The 26,232-nt window shown below is 34.9% G+C and overlaps 1 protein-coding gene across 2 annotated transcripts in view; it reads left to right on the top strand.

Annotated features, from left to right (window-relative positions):
* Positions 1 to 26,232, top strand: part of Eip93f (Ecdysone-induced protein 93F) — a 202,568-nt gene that overhangs the window by 44,878 nt on the left and 131,458 nt on the right. For both annotated transcript variants that reach the window (XM_064040007.1, XM_049849223.2), the window contains exon 2: positions 23,134 to 23,245. In XM_064040007.1, the coding sequence (XP_063896077.1) occupies positions 23,152 to 23,245 (94 nt within the window). In that variant the 5' untranslated portion in view covers positions 23,134 to 23,151. The remainder of the gene's footprint in view (positions 1 to 23,133; positions 23,246 to 26,232) is intronic.

Here is a 26,232-nt window from a genome sequence, read left to right as displayed (position 1 = left end):
ATGACGATGGGAAAATTGGATTGTAGTACTTTAAATAATTTCTATGGATTTCTGACGTGAAATTGCATTTTTTGTCTTTATTTGTTTAATAAATAGGGAAAAGACTAGGCAAATAATTAATAGCCTAGGTTATAAAACAATATTTTGAGCCTAAATCTTGAATCAGTTCAAATCAATACCGCTTTCTTTCAATTCTTAAATGTTCTATACTGAGTTATTCGAGTATTGCATCATTAAACCCCAGAAAAAACCAACAAAATATCACAAAGGCCATCACCAACAAAATTACCATGAAAACCCACATTTATTATGCAGTATTCTTTAACAAAAAATCTAGAAACATTAGAGGCATGCAAAAATTGCTTGATCAATTCAACACTTGTCCCTATTCCCATGATAGGAAACTTATAAAAAATGCGCGGTCGATTATCGAATTATGATCGATTTTATTTTATATTGTACTAGTTTTGTGCGAAATATTTTAATGTTCTGTTAGTTGGTTTGCTGTATTTTGTCGTTTGTAATTATTTTAGAACATACTTAGTGGCTGAAGTGGATAAGGATAGACTGTAGAGAATAGCAATGGATGTTGAACTAAGTGCTTTGTAATCTGTCTGATATTAGAATTAGGTATATTTTGTCAATGAGACAAAGCATTTTGTTAACTATAACATTAATTGTTGCTGAAGATATCAATAGGTATTAGAAAACATATACCTACTAAGATATTACACTCACAAAGTCATGTAGTCTTAAAATTGAAACAAAATTGAAAGACAAAGTACCGTTGCATGAAAAAAAAGAACAACAAATTAGAAATAGGCTAAAAATAACAGCAAATAAACCGAGTTCGTGACTCTAAAAGTCCTCAAATTTTATAGTGAGTAACATAAATAATAAAATAATAATTTGTACTAATAATTCTACACTCAGAAAATTATTGACAGCAAAGTTCTGTAACTGGATCAATATAATTCAAAACGTAGGACATAGGATATCGTATTCTAGGTCAGATATATGTAGGGCTCATGTAAATCAGACGCACGTTATATACATAAATGTTATTGTAATATACATACATGTATGTTATTGTAATATGTTACGAATAAAACTGTATCTTGTGGGAGTACATATGTTCATAGTATGTATGAATGTGTATGTCTGAGAATGAATTTATTTTTTCATTGTTATAATAGCCCTGTGTATTTTTTTGCCTTTGATATGTAAGTATGGTTTTTAAGTTTTTGTTTTCTTCATCTATGTACCCCTATTTTTTTTTCGATATCCACCAAGAATACCTAAATTCATGTCTTCCAAGAACAGGTCAACATTCTTGTGCGATTTGTTTACTACTTAATTAAAGTAGGGATATTTCAGGCTTTATTAAGTTTTCATTAATACTTAAAGATTGCCTTAAACATGTTTTCCCATTGAAATTAAAAGGCCCTCTAAGCAAATATCCAAAATACACCCAAAAAATACTCGTTAATTTCAAAAACTTTTCATAAAAACAATTGCAAACTTACAACCATAAAAATAGAAATCCAAACAAACAACCATTGAACTCCTAGGTACATCTATTGTCTATGGGAACTGTCATATGTCAAATGCTATAAATGGCCGCCTTCCAAGTTTAGTTTTTAATTATCCAAAGTTGATTTTCTTTATGTTTCGTAGGAACTTCTTGAAGTAGCCACAAGCCTTGTTATTAGGGGGTAAGTTTCAAATAAGGGTTTAGTTAGATCCATTTTATGGTGAAAGACTTGGCAATCAATAGTTCTAGTTGGAGTCTCGGTATTTGTAATAAAATGTGAATGTATTTTTGTAGTGTATGGATGTTTTGATAGTGAATGCCATTTTTTTGGGCAAAAAGGTAAAAGAGTACCTAAGTATATTTTGTTAAACTTGGGCTAGCCTTTGTTAATTCTTTTGGATAGACTGGTGTGTTCTTGGGTTTCTTTCTTTCAGATTTGTGAAATAATAGCTTGGGTGCTGGGATTATATTCTTTTAGCATGATTTTTGGTGGCAAGAAAGCTTTGCAACATTTTTAAAAAAGATCTGAGACAATCTACAAATAGTACCTAAACACAATAAAACGACGAGATGTTGCAGGAAACCAAAAAATACTAATAATTGTGTGATAAGTTTCTAGAAGACTTATCCCTAGCCCAACAAACTTAGAAGAAAAATAATCTGTCACCAAAACTTCCTGCGCCTGTACCCGAGGTACACCACCTGTGGCTTCGTAAATTTAGTGTATTTCTATCCTCTTCTCTTCCACTAAACACCCATCTAGCCATCCCCCTCACTCCTGTTTTCACAAATAAGTTGCATCTGAAAACAAAATAGAAAACCCTCAGATACTACAAAGGAGTCTAGTCTTTATTCTTAAAGAAAGAAGGAGTAAATTGGCGTGTATGTTGGTAGACTGAAAATTCTTTGTCAGGCGTACTGAAAGTTTCAGCGCCGTAGGAAATGCACTGAGCTGTATACTCTGATTGTAATATAACGCAATTTAAAATAAATAGGGATGGGATTAGTCGATGAATTGGTATAGTTTTTTTTTTGGGATTAGGACTTAGAAATATGATCGATAGTCTTCTAATTAGTTCATGCTAACTTAAACATATAATGATGCTAGATACTCTTTATACCTCTATATTGCGTTAAAATTGCTAAGCAAGATAATCTTGTTCTTAATTTTCATTGCTAGTTTTGATAGGCAAGTATGTATCACACTTTTAATTAGGTCACAAAAACACTTTATCTCGCATTTTTTTCAACTACAAAATCAATAAGAGTAAATAAAATTTCAATAATGTTCTACGAAACTCTGGCACACCGTCGCTAAATCTAGCAACATTAAAGAGAAAGTATTTTTACTTTGACCTTTGCGCCATCATAAGTTTACTGCGGTCGCATCATTAAAATTTAGAAAATATCCACTGCAAGTTATAACGGGTATTTTTAATAGAATCGCTAATCATAGTATTTGAGTTCTCAAGACATGAATGGATTACTTTATCTTGCTGTGCTATTGATGGGTTTTGATAATTTAGGAGGATGACTTAGGTTATTTTTCAAAAATTCATGCAATATTAAAAAGCTAGTTTTGAAAAAAAAACATGTTCTAAAAAAACATCTGTAAGCTACCAATTTGTATGACACTTGAAGTTTCACAGTCAGCGAAATTAAATAAAGAATCAATCGAACAAATATTTAATTGACAATATTGAAATAGTTAAACCATTACACCTATAATAAAGTCCAATCTGTTTCAAACACCATTTAAAAACTAATTTAAGCTTAAACTTTGTAACAAAAATTACATCACCTCAAAGGTTACTCGATAAAAATACGTGAACATAATTAAATTAATTACATCGAAAACATCGATAATGTCACATCACTAGGCCGGTAACTGCATAGCATTTTATACGTAAACTGGTGTTTTACCAGCTTAATGTTAAACTAGTTTGTTCCAATTCTCATTCAGAGATGGTATGGTATGGCTGTCATTGAACATCCTTTTCAGTCGTTACGGGTAGTCAGACACCAGTCTAACCAAGGGGTATTGGGTTGCCCGGGTAACTGGGTTGAGGAGGTCAGATAGGCAGTCGCTTCTTGTAAATTACTGGTACTCAGCAGAATCCGGTTAGACTGGAAGCCGACCCCAACATAGTTGGGAAAAGGCTAGGAGGATGATGAGATGGTATGACCAAAATACCTAGAGTTAAGACTGGTCTAGACAGACGTTTAGGAGAGTATGGCAACTATAACTTGACTAGAGTAAAGGGTAATCTTTGATAATACATTCGTAATTTTTGAGGAAACCTGGACTTACTTTCTAGTCTGAAATCGCCAATTCGCGTAGAGCTACAGTTAATTTCGTCTCTGTATGAGAAGAGGGTAGATCCCTCTTCACCTCAGTAGGTCAATAAAAATAATTAAGTGGGTTTTTTTTCCTTGAGATAACAGTTACAATAATCGTGCTATATTAAATCTACATGAATTATATAGAATATCTTGGACAGTATAATGTTTGGTAAACAAAATAAGTGATTTTAGAACAAAACAATAACTAACAATGACAAGGTCCCAAACCCTATAATTTGAAAGGACTTACAACTATAAAAAGTCGTATGTACAATTTACAAATTACAGATTCACTGGGCGACGCAGGTTTCTAAGGGCATAGGTTATACTTTCACCCGCGGCTCTGCCCGTTTGTCTGTGTACCCAATATGGTTAGACTTACCTACAATATTTGGTTATGTAGGCATATGCTTACTTAACCACTTTCCATGGAAAGATTTTTGTTAGGAAGTAAGTATTTGGTAGGATAAAATTGAGAGTTCTATTGGTGTTCTAGTTGTTATTTTGTTTAATTTAATGGCATTAACGCGGGTCTGTCTTACAATCAGTCTTACCTAGGGGTATTAGGCTGCCCAGGTAAGAAGTTGAGGAGGTCAGATAGGCAGTCGGGACTTGTGAAACACTGGTACTCAACTGCATCTGGTTAGACTGAGAAAGGCTAGGCAGATGATGAATTAAGAACTTGACATTATAATTTAACAATAATTCGGAAAATCTTCTAGAATTATCCCACTTTTACTACTATGAGCTCGAATAAATAGCATCGTAGGTTAGGTATGTATTAAAGCTAAATGACTGTTAAACAAGACAACTACAAACATTTAATTTCTATTAAATTTATAGTCAGTTACCTCAACAGTTCTACAATTACTTACCTCTTTACATAACAGATAATTATGTTACATGACTCATTATTTTTCGAAGCAACATCCTTCATTTTAAGAGTGAAATTATTTCAAACCAACATAATCATCTGCCTAGTCTTTTCCCAACTATGTTGGGGTCAGCTTCCAGTCTAACTGGATGCAGCTGAGTACCAGTTTTTTACAAGGACAGACTGCCTATCTGAACTCCTCAACCCAGTTACCCGGGCAACGCAATACCCCTAGATACGACTGGTTGTCAGACTTTCTGGCCTCTGACTACCCGTAACGACTGCCAAAGATGTTCAATGACAGCCGGGACCTACAGTTTATCGTGCATTTTCAACATAAATATAATATAATATCAAACAGCTACTTCAAAGAAATACCAAATTAAACAAAAATTAAACTCGCATATTACATGCATATAAAAATTACATAAACAATATCAAATAGTATAGCATTTACAGCAGCTTTTTATCACTAAAGTTATCGCACCCACACAGCGCTGATAAAATGAGATACACAAATTCAAAATGGCCGAATGTTATCTATCATAGTAACAATCATTGGCCTAGACGGTTTACTAGGAAGCAACGCGCCAGTTTTGACATTGCGCGTGACCTTGCCCCGAGCGCTCTGATTGGTCGAAATTCTATGATGGCGGACGACGCCGGCGCAACTGTTGTCATTGTTTCTATTAATTAGATGACCGGTTTCGTGCGTTTTTCAAACGATGTTTTTGTATTTACATCTTTTATTATGTACTTTAGTTTTAATGCTTGGTTATTTTCTCTAATGACGTATATTTGTTGTTATTTTTTATGAAGCCTTGTTTATGGTAGGTTTCAGGTCTTGGTGTATGGTAGTCAATGGTCATTGTGGTGACCATAAGTAAACATATGACCTCAATATTATACCATAGAGGGTTTATGATTGTTTGCTTTCATTATGTCTGACTTTCTTCTAGAATTTACTAGATTGATACTATGGAACAACCCAGTAAAATAACCTTGGCACCTATCCTTATACGTGTCACCAGTTTCACCTACTCTATATATCTTATTAGATGCCAATCTAAACTCAGTTTGGACTTTGAAATCTCCAGAAATGCGGTCTAAAACACACTCGTATCAAAAAACAGCTAAAAATATAAAAAATATCATATCCTGGCACCTCTCACACAGTTCTCCTCGTCTCATCATTATTTATCCCTCGTGTTCGAATTTTTATTTGGAATCGGTGCAATATATCACGCAGTTTGGCTTGATTTTATTAATATTATTGTGTCCATTCAATGTTACTTTATGTTGTTTTTCACAAAGGAAAGACTTAATCTCTGTGCACAGTTTCAATCAAATTCATTTAAATGTTTCTGTAAGAAACTCCATTGATTAAATAATATTTCTTTCAAGAGTTCTGGTCAGATGTTACCACATAAGACCTATAAAAATATATGGCTAATTAATTATTCTGAATAGCAGCCACCAGGCTTACAGCAAAAGTTTATTTTTATAGTATTCTCCAAGATAATTACTAGTTAGGAGCCAGTTTGAGCGACTTATGCCCGTTTTCACCAACAACCTCTTACCGATTCCCTATCTAAATGTTACTTTTAGTAAGGATCCCTCCCAATTTGACACCTACCTAAATTCATTTTCACCACACTTGTACATGGATCCCTTAAGTAAGTGACAGATTACTAGTTCTACAAACGATAATGCAAAGTCGATATTTTATCGATAAAATGATTTTTCTGTACTTCTTAAGAAATAAACGTCTATCGAGTATATATTACTAAAGCCTGGGAGTTTTTTTTCTTGTGATGTTATTTTAATTTAACTTAAACTACATTACGCTATGTTTTATGCAATAAAACAGTAAAGAGGTTTTCTATAGGTGAATTTTTACCTATGTCATTCGCGCGTTTGTCAAATTGACTGATGTGTATGTGTACATAGAGTGAGGTTAATTTTGGGTTTATTATTGTTGAATAGATAAGTTTATTTTGGCAGAGTAGAGAAAACGAGGATAAACCTTTCTTGCAGAAGAAAAAGAAAAGCTAGTGAAATTGCTGACGTCTCATAGAGACACAATATTAAACAAAAAACGGATGGGACCACGAACGAAGCCAAAAACAAAGCTTGGATCCAGTCACAAATAGTTTTAATGCGACAGGAACCCTTTACAGGTAAATGTGAATAATATCTGTGTATAATAATATAGTGTATTAAGATATTGCCGTACAACTGTGTTCCTTGTTTTACTGTCGGCTTCATTGTATTTTTGTTCTCCATGAGTTGATGGATTTAAGTATGGGGTTAAAATTATATATTTATTTAGTTTCAGGTGGTGCGAGAAATTGGAAAGACGTGTAAAACATGCTGCGCCCAGCCCACCTCAAATTGAATTGGTGCAGGAGGATGATGATAATGTTTGGTACATCATAATGAGGACTAATATTAAAATATTTGTTTACTATCTTTGTTTTAATTTACATAATTTATTATGTTCAATGTTAGCCTACTTCTTACCTCCAGAGGGTATCCCCTATCACCTAGGAGATAGGCTCCTCCATATTCACCATTTTCGAATCATTGGTATCTACTGCAGTTTTGGTATTTAAGGCCTATTCAAACCTGAGCGATATTCGCTGCCACTGTGGGTAGAGGTAGATACCGCGCCGGTTTCGCTCAGGTATTTAGTATCAAGTATAGTTACCGACACGGATATTGAGCTCTCGGCGGAAAAGTGGGGATCGCTTTGCGCACTGTACTCAAGGCAATAAACCAATAAATGGCTTCTGCGCAGGTGAAGGTCAGGGCTCAATATCCGTGCCGATAACTATACCGCGGCTAGAGCGACCTGAGCGATATCCACTGCCGCTGTGGGTAGAAGTACATACCGCGCGGCTGCAGCGGCATGCATCCCGAACATCAACAGTAATATTAACGCATACCCACTGGGTTTTCTCTGTCGCAGGTGATAGCGAATACCGCTTAGGTCTGAACAGTCATATTACCGCATACCCACAGGGTTTTCTCTGCCGTAGACGGTAGCGAATACCGCTTAGGTCTGAATAGGCCTATAGTTGTCCCGGCCACCGCGAAACTACATCAGTGATTACCAGATTTGCATCTGTTATGGTCTGTATATTTATGGACATGCAGGACTTCCTATTTTTGAATAATTCAGCGACATCACGACCTAGCAAGTGCATTCATAGCATGTGATAACCTATAATCTTATAAAGAAGTCATGATCATCGTACTTTTTTCTCAGACATCTGCTCTTTCACGTAAGATAGGTACGTGGTCTTCTAATGATTATTATTTTACATATCCACAACCTCCACAGCTTCTAAACTTTCTAAAAGTTTACGTATCATTTTTTTTTTTTGCTTTTTAAACATGGTATTTTTGGTGTTACATAACATATAAAGGTACATTTCACTATCCATCGCCAGAAACGGTTCAAAATATGTTTGTATTCTGTAATGATAATGATAGGGGTTGTTTAAGCAGGCATCAATCGGGCTCCCAAGTTTAAGTGAAATTTTTAGGTTAAAATTGACACCTAGGCTTTGGTGAAAATGAAATTCTTATTAAGTGTTCCGTAAATGCTCCCTAAATTTAGGTATTCGTTGGTGAAAACGGGCATTAGTCAACTTGGCAATTAAAGAAACTGTTTAAACTGTTATCTTGGGTTATTTTTTAGTTATTTTTTTTGTGCAGGTTATGCTATTTTATTTTTGAGTTGCATGCCAGAATACTTGCCTGACCTCTTCTATGCTAAATTAAAAGTTGCCTCTAGAATGAAAAAAAATGTGGTTTTAGTTTAGATCGTAAGTGGAGAGATAGATAAGTATTTGCTTTTGTTTTTTGTAAAATGACACAAACAGATAACTTTAGTTCTAACCCACGTTAGAATGGAGACCATGGAGCAAAGATATGTAGAAGGTGGCAGGTTTAGACAATAGATCTCTTAAACCTTCTGCTGAAAACCATGCAGTAGCTTCTGAAGCTATTTTTACCCTGTTAACCCTTCAGTTTTAGAGTTCCGAGAAAAACAGGCTGTAAAATCTCTCAGTTCACCAACATAACTATGTAAATAGATATACATCTTCAAGTCTGAAAACCAAGACATAAACAACCGCATTTATCTCGAAAGAGCAAAAAATAATATTAAAATATTATACGCTAGAGCAAGTTCTAAATGGCCAGGCGAAATTATGAGAAAGATACGCCACTTAACTATCAAAGGATGACTTAAGATAATTTCAGTCAAACGTATCTTTCAAGCTGAAAAAAATTAGTGGAAAAATTATGAGGATTTTTATGCTAGAGTATTTTTAGTGGCAAGAAGTGTACCTAGTTATGAAGACACGCCCATTTTTTTTCAGTCTTGCATAAATGATAACGTGCCAGCTGAAAAAATTGGGACATTCTTTCTTAGCGTTTCTTTTGTTTCGAACTTTTGGCTGTCTTTTGTTTTTTTTTATTAACAGCCTTTGTATCGTCCCACTGCTGGGCTGCGGCCTCCTCTCACACGGAGAAGGATTGAGCATTTATCACCACGCTTGCTCAATGCGGGTTGGTGATTTCAGATTTTACAGTCCAGGTTTCCTCAAGATGTTTTCCTTCACCTTTTTATCAGCCATTGCTGTCCAAGATAGATATATCTTGGAAAGTATCTACTTAGAAAGTACCTACATACAAACTTAGAAAAGAACTTGTTTTTGATTATGTCAGGGATACTTGCGCCCGGTCCTAATACTTTATCTATGTTGATTTGCTTAGAGAAATAGAATTTTGACTTTGTACAAGTATTGACAAATTCCTGTCTCTAAGCAAAACTATAGGAAGATAGATAAGTAGAATATATGGGAACGGCTGTTAGAGTGATTTGTGTGTAAGGTTAGATCTAGTTATTTCGGTTTTATTTCTCTTTTGTAAATGCTGTATAAGGAAACAAAGGTTAAGCAGGTTCCTAAATTAACTGATTAGAATTATGTAAATGTTGCTCCAAATGGAAAGCGAACGCCGAATGAAAACATAACAAGATAATTGCTTGGAGGCTACACTAATTGAATATTATCCAAACAACTGAAGGGTGTGTGTTGTGTTAGTTAATCATCATTAAAGGCTTTTATGATGACTATATTTTTAGGCACATACTTACAGAATTGCCATTATGGAAGACCCTTTTAACCAACTTCCACATGAAGAAGGTTCTATTCAAGAAACATTTTATTGTATTAGATACATTACAGGTTAAAAGTACATACAGTTCCTTATACTGCCCCTACATTTGTACAAAATCGCTACTACCAGCAAAAAAATCACAAAGAAGGATACACGGACGTCCTAATTTGCAATCTCTCAATATTCCTCTAAGAATTGCACTCAAACAGACAAGAAAAGAATATTCACATCCATAAAAGAACAAGTTTCATACATACTAATCTCCCCTTTGTCTCAAACGGTCCCCATTCCCCCTAAACGATTCTAAACCTTAAACCTTCAACGATTCAGTGCAATATCAAAAATATATCCAATAATTAAAGTAAAGGTACAGCATAATAAGGCAAAAAACTGCACGAAAAATTGATAAGGGGTGGTAGTGATAACGGGTGCATTTTCCCCCCTTCTATCGATCGGGGGCGAACCACCCCGGGTGTATAAGTATAAAAAGCGTAACAAATTTTCGTCTTAAGAAAAGGAAAAGAAAAAATGTATACAGCCACCCTGGTGGGGGGTGGGTTTACCCCTAGGGGGGAGGATGCATTTTTCTCGCGGTCCTTCCGTCTCTTTCTACCCGTAAGATGTTACAAAGCTTTCTTTGTTACGTTGGGTTAATTAGATTTTTGGTTGGTGAGATTATTTAAATTTTTTTGGTTGTTTTTTTTTTATTGTATTGTAACGGTTTGTTTGTGTGTGTTGTCTCATTAATAATAAGTCTTGTCTTTTAGACATGTTAATTTATTTTTTGGTTAGTGATTGTATTGATTAGATTTTGTTTTTTGGATATGATTAACTTTGAAGTCAGTTATTGACGAAATTTTATTACCAGTCTAGTTGTGTTGTTTTTGATTGGTTGATCTCTTTGAATTAGATCGTCTTAATTTTATTTATCAATTCAAAAAGTTTTGAATGATTTTATTGTATTTAATAACAGTGAATACTGAACAGCTTAGATGCTTATTGATTATCTTGTAAATTGGCATCACTGAACCTAATCCAAATACCTCCAAATAATTCTAATTAGTGAAAAACTTAATAAATATGTAGCAAATTGAAATAAACTGGTTTTCGTTTATAACAATATCTATTTTACGTCCGAGAAAGCAGCCAAGGAATTTTGGCGAAATGGAAATCGGATTTTGAAACTTTTAAGAAAATCTCTTTGCATCTTATCATTCTCAATTTTCTGAGTCAAATCCTGATATCTTTTAGGTAAACTGAATCAGGCAAACTTGTTTTGTTATGCAATAAGTTAATTGAATTACTTTATTAATTTGATTAGATAAAAATATGTATGTGTTTTATTTTTAACTTCAGAAATATCAGGTACTTAAGAACATACCTCTAAGATTGATACCTTATAAGAAAAAATAGTTTCTTCCATATATTTTTTAAAAATTAAATAACCATACTACAATTAAATTAAAATTTATGCTATATAATATATATTGTATAAGTCCTTATTACACTTAAAAACATGATTTATCTATTGTCAAACTGTCTAGACCTACGGTTCAGTGTTGCGCATAACTATGTAACAATTCTGTTACAGTAACCTATATTAGACGCCATTGCACGTAGAAATACACAGAAGTATCAGTCTATCAGTCTTTATGGCTTGATTTACAAAACGGTATTATACTTAGTAGGTCTGTGGTACAATCTTTCTAAGTATATCTTAGACACCATTGACTGTGTTTCGGATGGCACGTTAAACTGTAGGTCCCGGCTGTCAATGAACATCCTTGGCAGTCGTTACGGGTAGTCAGAAGCCAGTAAGTCTGACACCAGTCTAACCAAGGGGTATCGGGTTGCCCGGGTAACTGGGTTGAGGAGGTCAGATAGGCAGTCGCTTCTTGTAAAGCACTGGTACTCAGTTGAATCCAGTTAGACTGGAAGCCGACCCCAACATGATTGGGAAAAGGCTCGGAGGATGAGGTCTGTGGTATAATGTGCAGGACGTATCTCTGGGAAAAGGTATTTTTCCGATGGTACAAATCATCAAATGACTCCCGCTGTGGGTTAGCAGCGGTGAGGGAGTGTCAGACTCCTACTGACTAAAAATCTATCGTGTTCCTTCGTAGGCCTTTTATGTACCAGGGCCGCGGTAACTCTTTAGAAGTAGCTACTGTAATGAAAAATAAAGTTGTAACTTGATCCAGTATCTACTTTTTCCGGAAAAAAATGAATTTATTTTGACAATACCTACTTAGTTTAGAAAACAGAATAACCTATAAACTTTTTGGACAGTAGTTTCGTGTAGATTTTGCGTAACAGATTAAGTACCATACATGAATTCTTAAAAACTTTCAAGTTTATAATATTAGTATGGCCAAGTAGTCATTCTCTGCTTACCCGTAAAGCAAAACAGTCGTAATATCATTTCAGTTTCCAAGCAATGAGTAATTCACAATGAACGTACCTGTTGAGATAAGTCTCGTATTTGATTCCTGATTCAGGCAGCTTGCCAAGCGGGTCAAGAGTGAGTGTGCTTATACGTACTTATGTATAGATATTTTGTACTGTAGACTTTGTTGTCTTGTTTCAAGAGTAAGGATTGGTTTTGGTGTAAAATTTTGATGATTGGACTAAGTATTGGTCCTACTTATTTGCTAGGGAAGTATGTAAGTAGGAAAATAAATGAATCATATTTAGAAATAAGCTTGATTAAGTAATTATCATTGACATCTCAGTCGTGGGCAGCTTGATGAAGTATTTATCATCGGTATCTTAGCTGTAGAATGTTCATTGCTGAATATAGGTCCCTATTGATTTTCAAAGTGACGAGAAAAAAAACTGGCTTATGTTTCTTTTGTAGTTTTAGACACTACTAATTAGAGTATGTTTCAAATTAGATGTATAATTGGAGTAGAATACAAATCAGACCATATAGTTAGGTTAATTCTGTTAAGTATATCTGAAGTGTTACTTAGCCACAAATTATATCCTCTTATGCTTATCCCAATTGTTTTTCGCGTCAGCGTAGCATGTCTTCTTCCATACCATCATCCACCATTCCATACCATAACTGACTTCACCCCACAAGGATTTGACGCTGTATAATAATATGTATGTATCTTTGTGAAAAAATTACTAATATACGTTATGAAATTAAGCTTCAGATACAAGGAACCAGTGCATGCACTTATGTTAATTAGATGGTACAAAATACATTAGAAATTAATTATGAAGAAAGCATGGAGGGACCAAAAAGGTTTCATAAGACTGTTTTCTTTGCATATCGAAATTAAAATAGAGACGTGGACTGGCCACTAAAATGGTTGTGTTTTGAAATAAGAATATTATCATTCGTTTTTTAAAACCGCAGTAGCTTCTATTTATAGGGGGTACCCATTCTTTTGTGCAGTTCACAGCTGTCATTTTTAGAGAGAACTGTTGTTCTTAGGGACTGACAGCAACTGTCAATTGCACCAAAAAACGGTTGGACTAAAAAATGTGTATTGGTATGATGGTATAAAATCAGAAATCGAAAACCTATAGCACCCAATACTAGCTGGATTATGCTGACCACTACAAAAAACAAAGTTTAACGTAACATTACAAGAACATACAAATAGGTATACAAACCGCTTAATATCCTACTACACGTTGAAATATTCACAGGCGACCACAAAATTCAATTTGTAGTCAGAAAACCCGCTTCTACTCAGACTGTGCAGAATGAAAACACTTCGGGAGAAAAAAAAGGGGGGAGGTCGGGGTGTTTTGTACGAGGAATTAAATACGGGGGAAGGGGGGCAAGAAAAGTGGGAAGACGCCGGATGATTAATTATTAGTTTCTATGTGTTACGTCCAAAGATAGGGAGGATCGGCGCTAGTGTGTCCGAGGGGGGATGTTTATATTAATTACATTGATTCATTATATGTGCTATGGTTGCGATCTAATTAGTTTTTTTTTGTTGCTTGTGTTCATGTAAGTTATTATTGAGCGTTTTCTTTGAAGCTGAGAACATGTAGTCTATATTTGCATACGAGCTTGAAGATGGGAGTTATAAATCAAGTATTGTGAAATTGATAATTGTATTGAGAATTCTTATCTCAATTAATCTATAATCAATCTGTTCTCTAGAATAAAAAAGCAGGATCCTCAGGATAGTATATTATTATCTATCAAGTGCCTGAGTTTCCTACATACGATGAGTACGAGACAGATTTTCAACCTTAGCTCAGTAGATATAAGGGTTATTTTTACAAAAACTTTATTGATAAATTGAGTGATTTGTAGAACAAAAACGGTGGCCTAAATATTTACTAAGTGGCAAGAGAATATGAAGTCCTGACCGGGTTCGATTCCTCGGTCAAATGTTTTTCAAAGCGATAACTTAACATAATGTGCCTATGTCTTTCATTATTAAACCTCATAGTTTTAATTAAACGCCCAAACTGTGAAAACGTTATGAAACACGTGCCAAAGTGTGAAATTTTAATTTTTTTGTAGATGTCGGTGACAAATGGTTTCTTTTTGTTTTAGAGACCCCACAAATTGAAAATTTTTATTTGCCAAGAGTTTGTTTGACGCAGAAATTCGTATAGAGAGATTAATGCTAGTGCACACCAAATAAGTAGTTTAATTAGATTCAAGTTTAACAATATAAATAATAAACTGTCTACCAACAAGCATCCCTATGGTTTCACCCACATCCCGTAGCTACTTTTCGCACCCGGCAAAAAATTCTGTAGCCTTCCTCGATAAATGGTCTATGTCTATCGAACACTGAAATATTTTTTCAAAACATATCATTAAGTAGTTCTTGAAATAAGTGAGTTCAAACAAGTACAAACAATAATATTAGTATAAACAGTTTCACATAAAAATAGAAACTAGCAACCGTACTATTGACCCAAAAACCATGGTTGAAAGTACTATAGTTCACATAAATTTTATTTTAACCTTGTATTAAGGACGAAACGTCGTTGCCTACCTACCTAGACCACAAGGTCCATTCGGTCTAGATTATAATATCTGTTAACGGAAAATTTTGTTAGTGTTTTTTCCTTTTTAATTTCTGAAATGACGTAAGAGATTAAATAGCTTTGACGTTGACGTATGGTCTGATCGTTTTTTGGAGCAGTTGACAGTTACAGTAAACAACGTTATTTTCCTTTGAAAAGTGACAGCTGTCAACTGCACAAAAACATGGATGTGTTATGTGAAATAAGACTGGATGAATAGATTGTCACTAATGAGTAAAGTAGTGGCTATGGGATTGTCAACTTGTTATTGTCTGAAAATTCGGAATTACTTCCCTCATCCGGACAAACAGTAGCTTACTTATATGTTATTCTGATATGTTAGCCTTATTACTGTCAAGTTTCATCAAAATCCGAGCAACCGTTTGCCCGTGAAGAAGTAACAATCACACACACACACACACTCACACACACAACTCACAAATCACACGCGATGATGTTAGTGTGAACCTATAGAAGATAGATACGTAAGCAACCAACCTCCTGCGATCGAAATTTAAAAATTAACCTTGTGAACAAGTCCCATTCTCCAATATTTCGAATAAAGAATCATTACAGCGAGAGCAAAAGAGAATCCAATTCAAACTCTTTTATTTCATATTCCGAATTTCGAATAGCTGACATTCCAATTTCGAACGTTGTGGAATGTAACGTTTTTTCGACAGCCGTTTAAATGTAAAGAGGAGATTATGTATATGACTGCACATATATACTAAATTCGCTGAATAATTTCCATTTTCTCTCTAGACGTAGTTCATTTCTTATTAAGATTGGTGTACACTGAGCTTTAGATGCTGGTTTGATATTTTTTAGAATAACTGAATTTCAGGCGTTTTTAACGAGTCTTTGTGATTTCTTGGGACTATGTCAATGCGTCAGTACTTACATGCTGCTCGTACAACATCTCCCAAATTACATTATTAGGTTTCAAAAAAATAATTAATAACAATTTAACTAAGACCATTTTTATAACAGGTTTAAAACATAAACTACCTATATCTTTGTATTAAAGTAAATCTTTACACTTTTTCGTCAGTCTGGTAGAGAATAAAACACATCTAGTTACTAACTAATTCGTTGTTTCTCATAAAATGAAAAATCATAACTAAAATACAAGTACCATTGTGCCCAAGCCTTAAGTCTCCCGGTCCCTACATTTTTGTCTTTTTCACGGCTTCAATTTAAAATTTTATTTCCCCGCTTGACCCAAAGGGGAAGACGGGGGTTGGGGGAAAGGGGGCCAGAAGACACTCATTATGACCAATTTCACCCGACTGTTTTTCCTACCATTGTTGGTGTACTGATGGCTCATTTCTACCCTTTATTTCAAGTTTTTTGTTAAGATTTTTCAGTCTGCGGAAAGAAAACTTGGGCTATTTTTGTTCACTTTGCCCCGTTTCACCCTCCGTGACAATTAAGCACTAAGAAAATGGGTCGGTGTTTTATACTGTGTTTTTGTATAGTTCGTTATTTTTGATTGTGACTCAAATTAGCACTTTGTTGTTCTATTGTTACTTATTCAAATATTGTCATTATTATTCGAACTAATCTATATTTATAAAAATTAGTCCTTATATCCCTTGGTCACGTCATCACGTGTGATCGGCTAGACCGATTAAGCTGAAAATTAGAGGGAATGTAGCTTAGACCCGGGAGAAGGACATAGGAGTTTTTGTCACCATCCGGCTAAGGGAAGCAGTTATCTAGTTACGCGGGTGAATCCGCTGTAGAAGGCTAGTTTCGAATAAAAATTATACCTTATAATTTATAATCAATTCTTCTTTATCATGTAAGATGTTTATTTCTTTACATAAGATACAGTTTATCTCATTAAGTTTTTAAGTTAGAAATACTTTAGAAGCTACTGAGCTCGCATGAAAAATACCAGGCGAGCATGGATGTGAAGGGGCAAAAAGAAATGCGTACAATGTCCATATCGCGTCTGTTACTTGATGTTCTTATTTTTATAATATTCTGGATTTAATGCACGATTTTATTTTATTTTTGGTAATATGTTTTTTTGTTCTTTTTTGTGACTGGAAGCTGGTCCCAAAATACTTGGGAAAAGACTGGGTAGATGATGATAAAGTTTTGTGTGTGAATACATATTTTATAGATAGCAAGGTATTCTTTTATCTTATTTACTTTTACATGGAAAAATAAGTAACTACAAAAACTTAAATCTTAGATGTTCATAATTATTGTGATTGCTGACAAGTTAAAGATTTAAGTGTTTTTTTATGTAAAGTTACATTTCCACCAAAATATCTCTCACTAACAACATAAAATATCAACAGCACTCCTAAATACATAACTAAGTAAGTAAGTAGTATACTTAAAAACGTTCATATTTCTTTATAAGTTACATTTATTTCTCACACAAGTTACAAGCCGCAACTTAGTGACAAAAGCAACAGGCTTCCACGGAACGCGTTTCCGCTTCCGACGAAATCAAACTCTGTACTCTATGCTTGCAGCTGTCTTGTCTATGTTATATTTGTATTTATATGTATGGAGGAAAAAAGAGAATTGTGTTGTGTAAAAGTTTTGAGTAAATAAGTATGTTAAGTGTGAAAAAATTGCAGTTTTTTGCATTTTGGGAGTTATATTAAGTAAATAAAAAGTATATTGACTATGTATGTTATGATGTATTTGGGATATAAATCTTATACTTACCTATATATACTTACTTCTTTCGAATTAATGCGTATCGCGTATGTGCAGATATATTCTTGAAGTATGTGCCTAAACAGTTACTGAAAAAAAAACTGCACGTATGTACCATTTCAAGTACAATTTCTTTCGGAAAAAAATGTAGTCAGGACTAGTCACCTAAAAAAAAAATTTTTTTTTCACCCAAATCAATTAACTAAAGATACCTACACGTCTACACTTCTAACCTTACAAAACTACCAAAAAACTTCACATCTAACTAAAAAATCACCGAAAAAAATTGACATAGGGGTGGTTCCCTTTCCCTGGCCAATTTAATGTGCACCGCTGTATTGATTCTCCGGCATTCTTTCACACAGGCGCGGAGGAACCACCCTTCACCCCCCTCCTAGCCCCCCACTTCCGTCACCCCGCACGAACTTAGGATAAACTGGGATAAGACTTTTTCGGGAGACTGTATGGTCATCCCTGTAGACTGTAGACTGTAGATTGTATGTAGACTTAATTGGTAATGAGTGATTGTATAGAATAAGGATGTCGGTTGTGTTCTGTTTTTGAAAAATGACGGATCAATTTTTTTGATGTAATTTTTTTTAAATTTGAAATTCGAATTTGTGTTTGAAATTGGAATTGGAATGTCAATTTATAGTTAGTGATTTACATTATTTTATTTAAAAAATGTTTATATTTTATTATTTGTTTTTTTATTAAGTATGCTAACGCCATTCACGAAAATTATTTATTACCACACGAATTTTACTTCTATCCTATTTCTCAGTACCGTTCACTTAAATAAAGAACCTTACAATGCCTAAAACATCCAATACCAGATCACTTACAACTGAGACGTCTTTCTAACAAAATTCACTCTCAGTACAAGATCCAACTACAGACTTCAGTAGTTCGTTCACAGTCGTGTCGCCAAATAAATCTATGAACAGCAAGCGCAACAGGTCTGAACGCGACCATGCAAATTTAACACAAGCCTACTGTAAACTTCGTCTTGTCTACATATTTACTTATATTGTAGAGGAATTTTTCAATACTACTGATAAGAAAATAAAGAATATTTGGTTAGGTATAACTAGGTTTTAGTATCACAAAGTAATGGAAAAATGTTCCTCTAAACTGTGTCTAAAAAATGGTTACAACACAACCAAACAATAGAATTCTAAATTCAAAAACATTCTAACAAAAACCAACACCAATTCAGAACGCAAAACTAAAACAAAATAGCCGTCCAACTAAAACCTGTTCATAAAACAAATTTTCCAAGTGCGAAAACCAACGTTCGAAATTCGAAAAAAAAAATATTAACAACATAAGCCTTTAGTCGGTCCATGATAAACTCGTATCAAACGGCGGGCAGCGCCAAAACTAGCGATCAACAAAAACAAAAGCACAGCGCAACAGGTATACCAACTTCACACAGAGTAGCGAACCTTCATACAAAATACTGCAAGAATAACCAGCTTGAATATTTCACTCTGCAGTCCAAAGTTACTCTGTGACAAATTCCATAGTTGACACAGAGCAACATAAGCACACATAAAACTACACACAAAATAACAGTCGCTAAATATTCGAGCGTAACCTAAAGTTATTCTGTGACAACGAATGCATTCCATACGTTCGAAATTTAAATTCAAACAGGTGTATTTGGTTGCGAGATTTGAATTTAAAATCTGTATTCGAATTTGTCAGTACGAGTGATTTGTAAAAGCGTTTTTTTTTTCGCAGCTCTTTGATGAGGTCGAATACCTAGAAACATGAATAATTCTAGATATTTTCGGAAAATATGCTGAGATTTATTTAGCGTTAGAGTTTTGTAGTGAATATTAGTTTTATGCATGTGTCAATGATTAGAATTAAGTACAGTTTCGTCATGCTCTCGTAATTTTTTATTAGACACTTTTTAATGTCCGTTAACCCGCACAATAGCCGGCGGTTGGCACAGGCGCGACCGAACTTCCCGCCTATTGAATTTTCGCCTACAAAGGAAAGTTTTCAGGAAACGTACCGGGTTACTCCACTCGCCCTGTTTTATATTTTAGTTTAACTTTGACGAAATTGTTCAACGGATACTATGTTTCAATTAAAATTTGCTGTAACATGACGCAAATCTCGACACGGATTCGCAAAATCGAAATTCTTAATTCGAAGCGTACGAACGCTGTAAATATAAATTAATTTAATAAATAATAATAAAATCGAGCTGTGCAGGCCACCAACGAAAACCGTTGGAAACTAATTAAAAACATCAATTCCCCGCGCCACGCTACGGGGGAATATTTCAAACGCACGCACACATACGCACGGCCCTCCCCCATGCACACACACGCGGCTAACACGCACACAACAGTTAAAAATAAGTCCCGGGCCATATCCGCGAGAGAGAATGGTCTCGATACTGCTCAACGAGAGAATACGGTATCTAGTTGAAATAGGGTCACTATTATTTACTAGGGGTACCTCTGATAATGATATTCTACCGAATAGATAGGGGGCTACAAATTCGGTGTGTGGGTGGGGTTTGTTTTAAATGGAAGGAACGTTCGTAATTTTAAATTGAGGGTATAGAAATGAATATATTAACAGTTCTAGATAATTGCTTTTATAAATTAAAAAAAAATAGTATATTGTAATTTTGTTACCAACAAAAACAAAAATAACACACGTTAATCTGTATAAAACAGTTGGTGGCTTCCAAATTCAATTACAGCGACAACAAAAGACGCCCCAAACAATGACATATTCTAAATTTAAATAAATATTTCAATAAGCACGTATCGGGTGTTGGCGCTCAACAGTTGCCCAGTTCTAGAACTTATCCGCGGGGAGACGGGAATAGGGCTGCGTCTTAAGGCCGAGAGGGACGGAGCTCAAACCGAGTTATCGTAAATTGATCTGGGAAGGGTGGCGGGCGCGGCGGCCCCAAATTTGACAGCCATGGAAATTGGCGGGAAGCGTTATTGGTTGCCGATTCCATTTTTTTATATTTTGCGTTCCAATTGTGATTTGAGTTTGAATAATTTTGAATTTGGAATGATAAATGAGCTCGTGCTGAATTCGAAATATGAATGCTTCATCGTTAATGCTTATAGAGAAGGTGTGTGTAGTTATGCTCGTACACGTAATCTTCGAAATCAATACGCTACACGTGTCTTCGCTGCCCCAATGCGAAGTTCACGTTATCACGCAGAGATGTGCTCACGCTCCAAGTGCAAACATCAAGCGATATACTCGAATCAAAATTTACGATTCGAAAATTTGAATTTCCAATCGTCTACGCGCACTTCGTTATGCGAAATTAGGAATTACAATTTATGTGAATCGAGAATCGGCTACATAACTCGTAACTGGGTCATGTAGGTCAGGGATGGCGAATGGAGATTTACTATTTATTTTCAAGCTGTATTATTATTTTTATCGCTAGATAGAACGTCGGTGCGGTCCATAACAATGTATAGGTTTAGCGAAATACCCCTTTGTGTCTTAGATGATCCCGGCTCACGTACAAGCGGCCTCATAAAAGCTTGCACACACCAACATCTTAATAACAGAATCGGAACGCTTCGAGCGATTTTTAAAATAAGAATATCATAACTGGCCACCGAGGGGCCGAGGGGGGGCGGGGGGCGGTGGATTTCGGAAGAACGTTCGCACCCCCCTCAAGTTTTTAAAATAAGAAAATTTCGGTGGAGCGTGATATTTTAAAATAAGAACCTCTTTCGTGGCATATTCCGTGGAGAGAGATTTTAAAATAAGAATAGTTTCGCGATACCCCCCGGCCCCCCGTTCGTCTGGAGTTTGAAATAAGAATTCGGGGGCCAGATTCGGGTGGTTCGGGCATATTCGGTGGGTGTAGGGTGTTCTTGATGAGGATCGGAGGTTTTTCGTAGAATTTCGTTAGCTCCTTTCGGGGCATTGACCGGCGGGTTCGATACTTCGATGAATGTTATAGTAATTGAATGGAGTAGAAGTGAACTCACTTCTTATTTTGTGAGACTCGAGGTGCTGACTCCGATATTCGAAGATAGCTCGGCTCGTTCAGGAAATGCGAGTTAATGAAATTTTAGTTAGTGGGCCGAGTCGATCGCTCGCTCGATTGAATTAACTTTGACCTCGGCTATCAAAATGTTTCTTGTTATTAGGTTACAAACAACGACTAGTATACACTATACGAGTTACTGTTTTTTGGGGTGAAAATAATGGAAATGTGTACGTTAAAAATTGGGGTTTATATTTCGTGGAACACAATTCTGTGTAACGGATCAAGGGTTTTGCAGAGCAAGTTTATTTCCATTGTGTAAATGAAAATGAACGTGACTACCGAATATGATTGTTGTATAACTTTATAATCTGTTGTATATTTGTTGAATACTGCTCTTTTAATGGAATGTTACAGAGTTTTTTTGGGAAAAGTTAAAGTTTTAGTTAGTTTAATTTGTTTGGGGAACTCTTTGAGTGTTAATTTAGTGTTATGAGTAACTTTTATTGTTTTTTGATTGCGTTGCTTGGGAGTTTATTTATGATTGAATAATTTTTCTTGGTGCGTCGAGTGGAAAGTGGGTTTCTTTTTAGGCTCTTTTATCGGATTCTGTTATTTAACGCTTTTAAAATAAACTTAATAATAATTTTTTATGTGATTACATTATTAAAGAAAAATGAAGTTTTTGACGTTTTATTTTATTTCTTAATTGACAATGGTCTTACTTGACAATAGAAGACAGTTACGTTAAGGCTAGGCAGATGATGATAATTTCCAAAAGATGAGTGATTGCAAAGTATACTTATTTCTACTTATATGTAACTTCAAGAATATATCTCCTATGCATGCAGTTTCTAAGAAATATAATAACTTTGTCACTTTAGCTTGGAAACATACATTTCTTGAAACTAATAATCTTGATATCGCAAACATTCGGAGTTACATATTTATGTATAGTTCACCAATTCTATAGTGTCATTCATTCGCGACGTCTTTGAATGTCTTGTATACATTCGTTCACTCATTCATTCATTCATTAGATCTTTTGGGTGCGTTTGATAGTTTGCAGACTCTGTTTTTGTGAAATGTATATTCTGTAGTTATGAATTTTTCAGTAATATTACCGTAGTTAACTATTATAGGAATCTGTGATATTACTGTTGTTTTTTTTATTATTTTTACAAAGAATAAAATTATGTGTTTGTTTTAATAGTCTATCTCTTTAATACCCTATTCAAGGGATTAGGGTTGAACCCTAGGTACTTTTGTGTGGTCTTAAGCAGATTGAAGTTTGAAGCGTAATGCGTAGTTTTTAAGTAGTTGCCTGAACAATACAATAGAGAGCTTATTGTGATAAGCGTTTTTTTCTTCAATTTACGTTTGATGTTTTATGATCCCGTATAATGAGAACACAATGTTTCTGTCCTTGTTCTTAATTTCTCTTTTCTCTTAATTTTTTTTCTGTTCACTCAAAAGTACCTGCTTTACTTCCAGGGTAGCAGCACCCTGGCCATGGCGGAGTGCTCGTTCGCGCGGTGCCAGCAGGAACGTCGCGCCATTCGCAAGGAGCTGCAGCGCTGGACCAAGAACATGGTCTATATCCTCGGTAAGTTATACTTAAGTAAATAATTTTGGAAACAAAACAGGTATAAAGAAAGAACTGACCAAGTTACGGAACCCTATATTATTTACCCTATAGGATTTAATTGGTTCGACTTGGTGGGTTACACTGCCGTGCCCCCAGACAGACAAATCATATTACTATTACAAAATGAAATATGTACCGAATTGTTGATTTTCCTATAAATTGATCGGTTTTAGTATGTAAGTATGTTGCGTGACGTTCGGATTGATGATATGTATTTCCAAATGTATTTGATTACGCAAAATCTGAATACTGATTAAATACCCACAAGATGAATATCTCTAAAAAGAGCTTTGATAAACTAAAATTAAAAACACAATTACATCGTACATCCCACAGAACCACCATTGAAAGCGTCCGTCCACGAAATATTCTCCATACCTAAATATAACAATTTAGTGACAGGAGCTTATATAAAAGAGCAACACAAACCTGTGCTTATCTCACCACACTGAAATATCCAGAACAGTTACATACAGCGCTGAAGCAACAGTGTGGCCACGGAGTAGATACGAAACAGAGGACGCAAGTGTCTTGTAGCCTCGTTGGTCTAGTTGTAGCATACGTAGCGCGCAAGTTCGATCGGCAATCGAAATCGGTTTTAAGAAACAGCCTGGAGCCTGAAAGTATGTGTATTAGTAATTGCCATTATTCTATGTAATGATCTATTAAATAGTGCACAAGCTAAGGTCACGCAGAATTGTCTTGACTTGACATACATAATTGAATTGACCTTGTCATATTTACCTCATCAAAGCTTGCCCTTTCTTTAAGTATGAGTGATTGAATTTCCAACATCTGTAATAGGTACGGTAGACTGCACATCAGTGGTAACTCAATAGTAATAAGTACGATTTTCTTATAAAACTGTTACCACTGACCTGAAGTTGACTATACCTACTGATCAAAATTTCTATTAAACTTTAGATCCTAATTTTGGCCAACTGCATAGCTTAATATTTCTACAGATGAGAATTTAAAACAAATTCTCTGCGTGCCGTCCCAGGAACATTCAAACTGCGCTCTCTGTAACGTCTCTAATCCTTCAACGTTAGTCCGTGAAAATTTTGTACAGCAACTTGTATGAATTTAGTTCATGTGTTTATTTGTTTTACGGCCTTATTGCGAATCTCGTTTTAGAGTACTTGTATACCGCCAACTTTCAGTCGGCCGATAGTTTGTTTGAGGTTGTAAATCAGTATGAAGATGAATGGTAGTACGCACATTACAGAGATCGAGTACTTAGCCGGCATCAGAGCGACTGAAAACTTTGATTGGAATCAAGATTTCGTTTAAAAAATGTTTTTTATTTGTCTTTTTTCACAAGGTAAGCTCTTATATCACTAAGTTGAGTTATATATAAATGTTTTTGACAGACATCGGGATGGGTCTGAAATCACCAACCCGCATTGAGCAAGCGTGTTGATTAATGCTCAATCCTTCTCCGTGCGAGAGGAGGCCGCAGCCCAGCAGTGGGACGATAAAACGCTAATGATGATGATGATAGGCAACTGTCGGCCAACTGTTTAGTCGCCAGTGTGGGTAGTTTTAGGGTTATATGGAGTACTTGAATGCAGTTGGTTTATTGTGTTTTGTATGTTTTGAGGCTTGACTGGTTTTGAGAGCAAAGTTATTTTTTTAGTTTTTCTGTAACGGATATAAGTAAAAGTTTATGTTTTTTGGGTGAATAACAGCTTTGTGATAAAATACTAGGAGTATACTTTTTGTTGGGGTTGTAATTTTGAGGATTGTGAAAATAGTATACCACTGTACCTTTAGGCAGTCGGTTAAACATTAATCTTAAATTGCTCGTAGTGTTGTTACGTTTTTAAAATTAGATATTAAATAACCTTTCTTTTACTTTAATGCAAAAAAATATTATAATATTACTAGGTGTATGTATTTCTAAATGTTTCCTTTAACACCAAAAATACATATTTTAAGACTCAAAAGTCACAGGTCCTATTTATTATTTTATTTATTCACATTCTGCCTACATAGAGTAGTGACCGATATAATTTCTTGCAATGTAGGTCAGTTGAACAATTTGGGATAGTTGTATTTTGTTAGACTGTGGTGCGCCACGTTTGGGCTTTCGCGGTAAAATGAGTTTCATATTTGAATGTTTTAAAATATAAAACTGTAATTTTTGAGTTTCTACTTTAAAATTAAATTAGAGATTTAAAATATTTTGTATGTAATGGTAATTTAATATTCAATGAATTAGTGAGTAAGTACCTAAGGCATACGAAAAAAGCAATGTGAGAATGGTAATTTGGCGAAAACCAACAGATATTTTCCATAACTAAGCTCTAAGCTATTAAGCTCCGTCAGGTAATGATATCAAATTCTATGCAATTGTGTACACTGTAGTCATTAATAATCATGGGGATTCAAATCTTACCATTTGAAATATTTACAACAAGCAGAACGAAGTTTAATACAGGTTTTTTTTATACATATATCTATCCCCAAAACGGTGTTCTCTTTCGTGATAATAAGAATATTAGCTAAGCATCATAACAACAACACATAGCTTACAACATACAACGAACATAAGAAGTAAGTATCTAATTTCTAAAACCGAAATAGTGTCCAGATTCCAAATAGTGTTAGTAATATTCAAAAAAATTGCTACATTAACGAAAAAACAGTAACATAAGTCAATTAATTTATTTCATTTAAGCCTTTACGAGCACTTACGAACGTCAAAAATATAACTAAGTTTGATTCCAATTCCATAATATCACCACTTCTATCACCAAAACGGTGATGAAACCATCCTCTGATAAGAAACCGTCTGGTGATTAGGATTGGGCGCGTAAGAGATAAGGCTGGTGTCTGTACCTAATTCTAGACATGATTATAGAGGCCAAGATCGGTGCAGTGGCCGTTCTATAATGGTGACAGAGCTGACGTCATGTGAAGGAATTTTGTCATTTTTCGTT

This window comes from Helicoverpa armigera, chromosome 21 (genome assembly GCF_030705265.1).
Source record: "Helicoverpa armigera isolate CAAS_96S chromosome 21, ASM3070526v1, whole genome shotgun sequence".
NCBI lineage: Eukaryota > Metazoa > Arthropoda > Insecta > Lepidoptera > Noctuidae > Helicoverpa > Helicoverpa armigera.
This window is presented reverse-complemented; position numbering and strand designations above follow the sequence as displayed.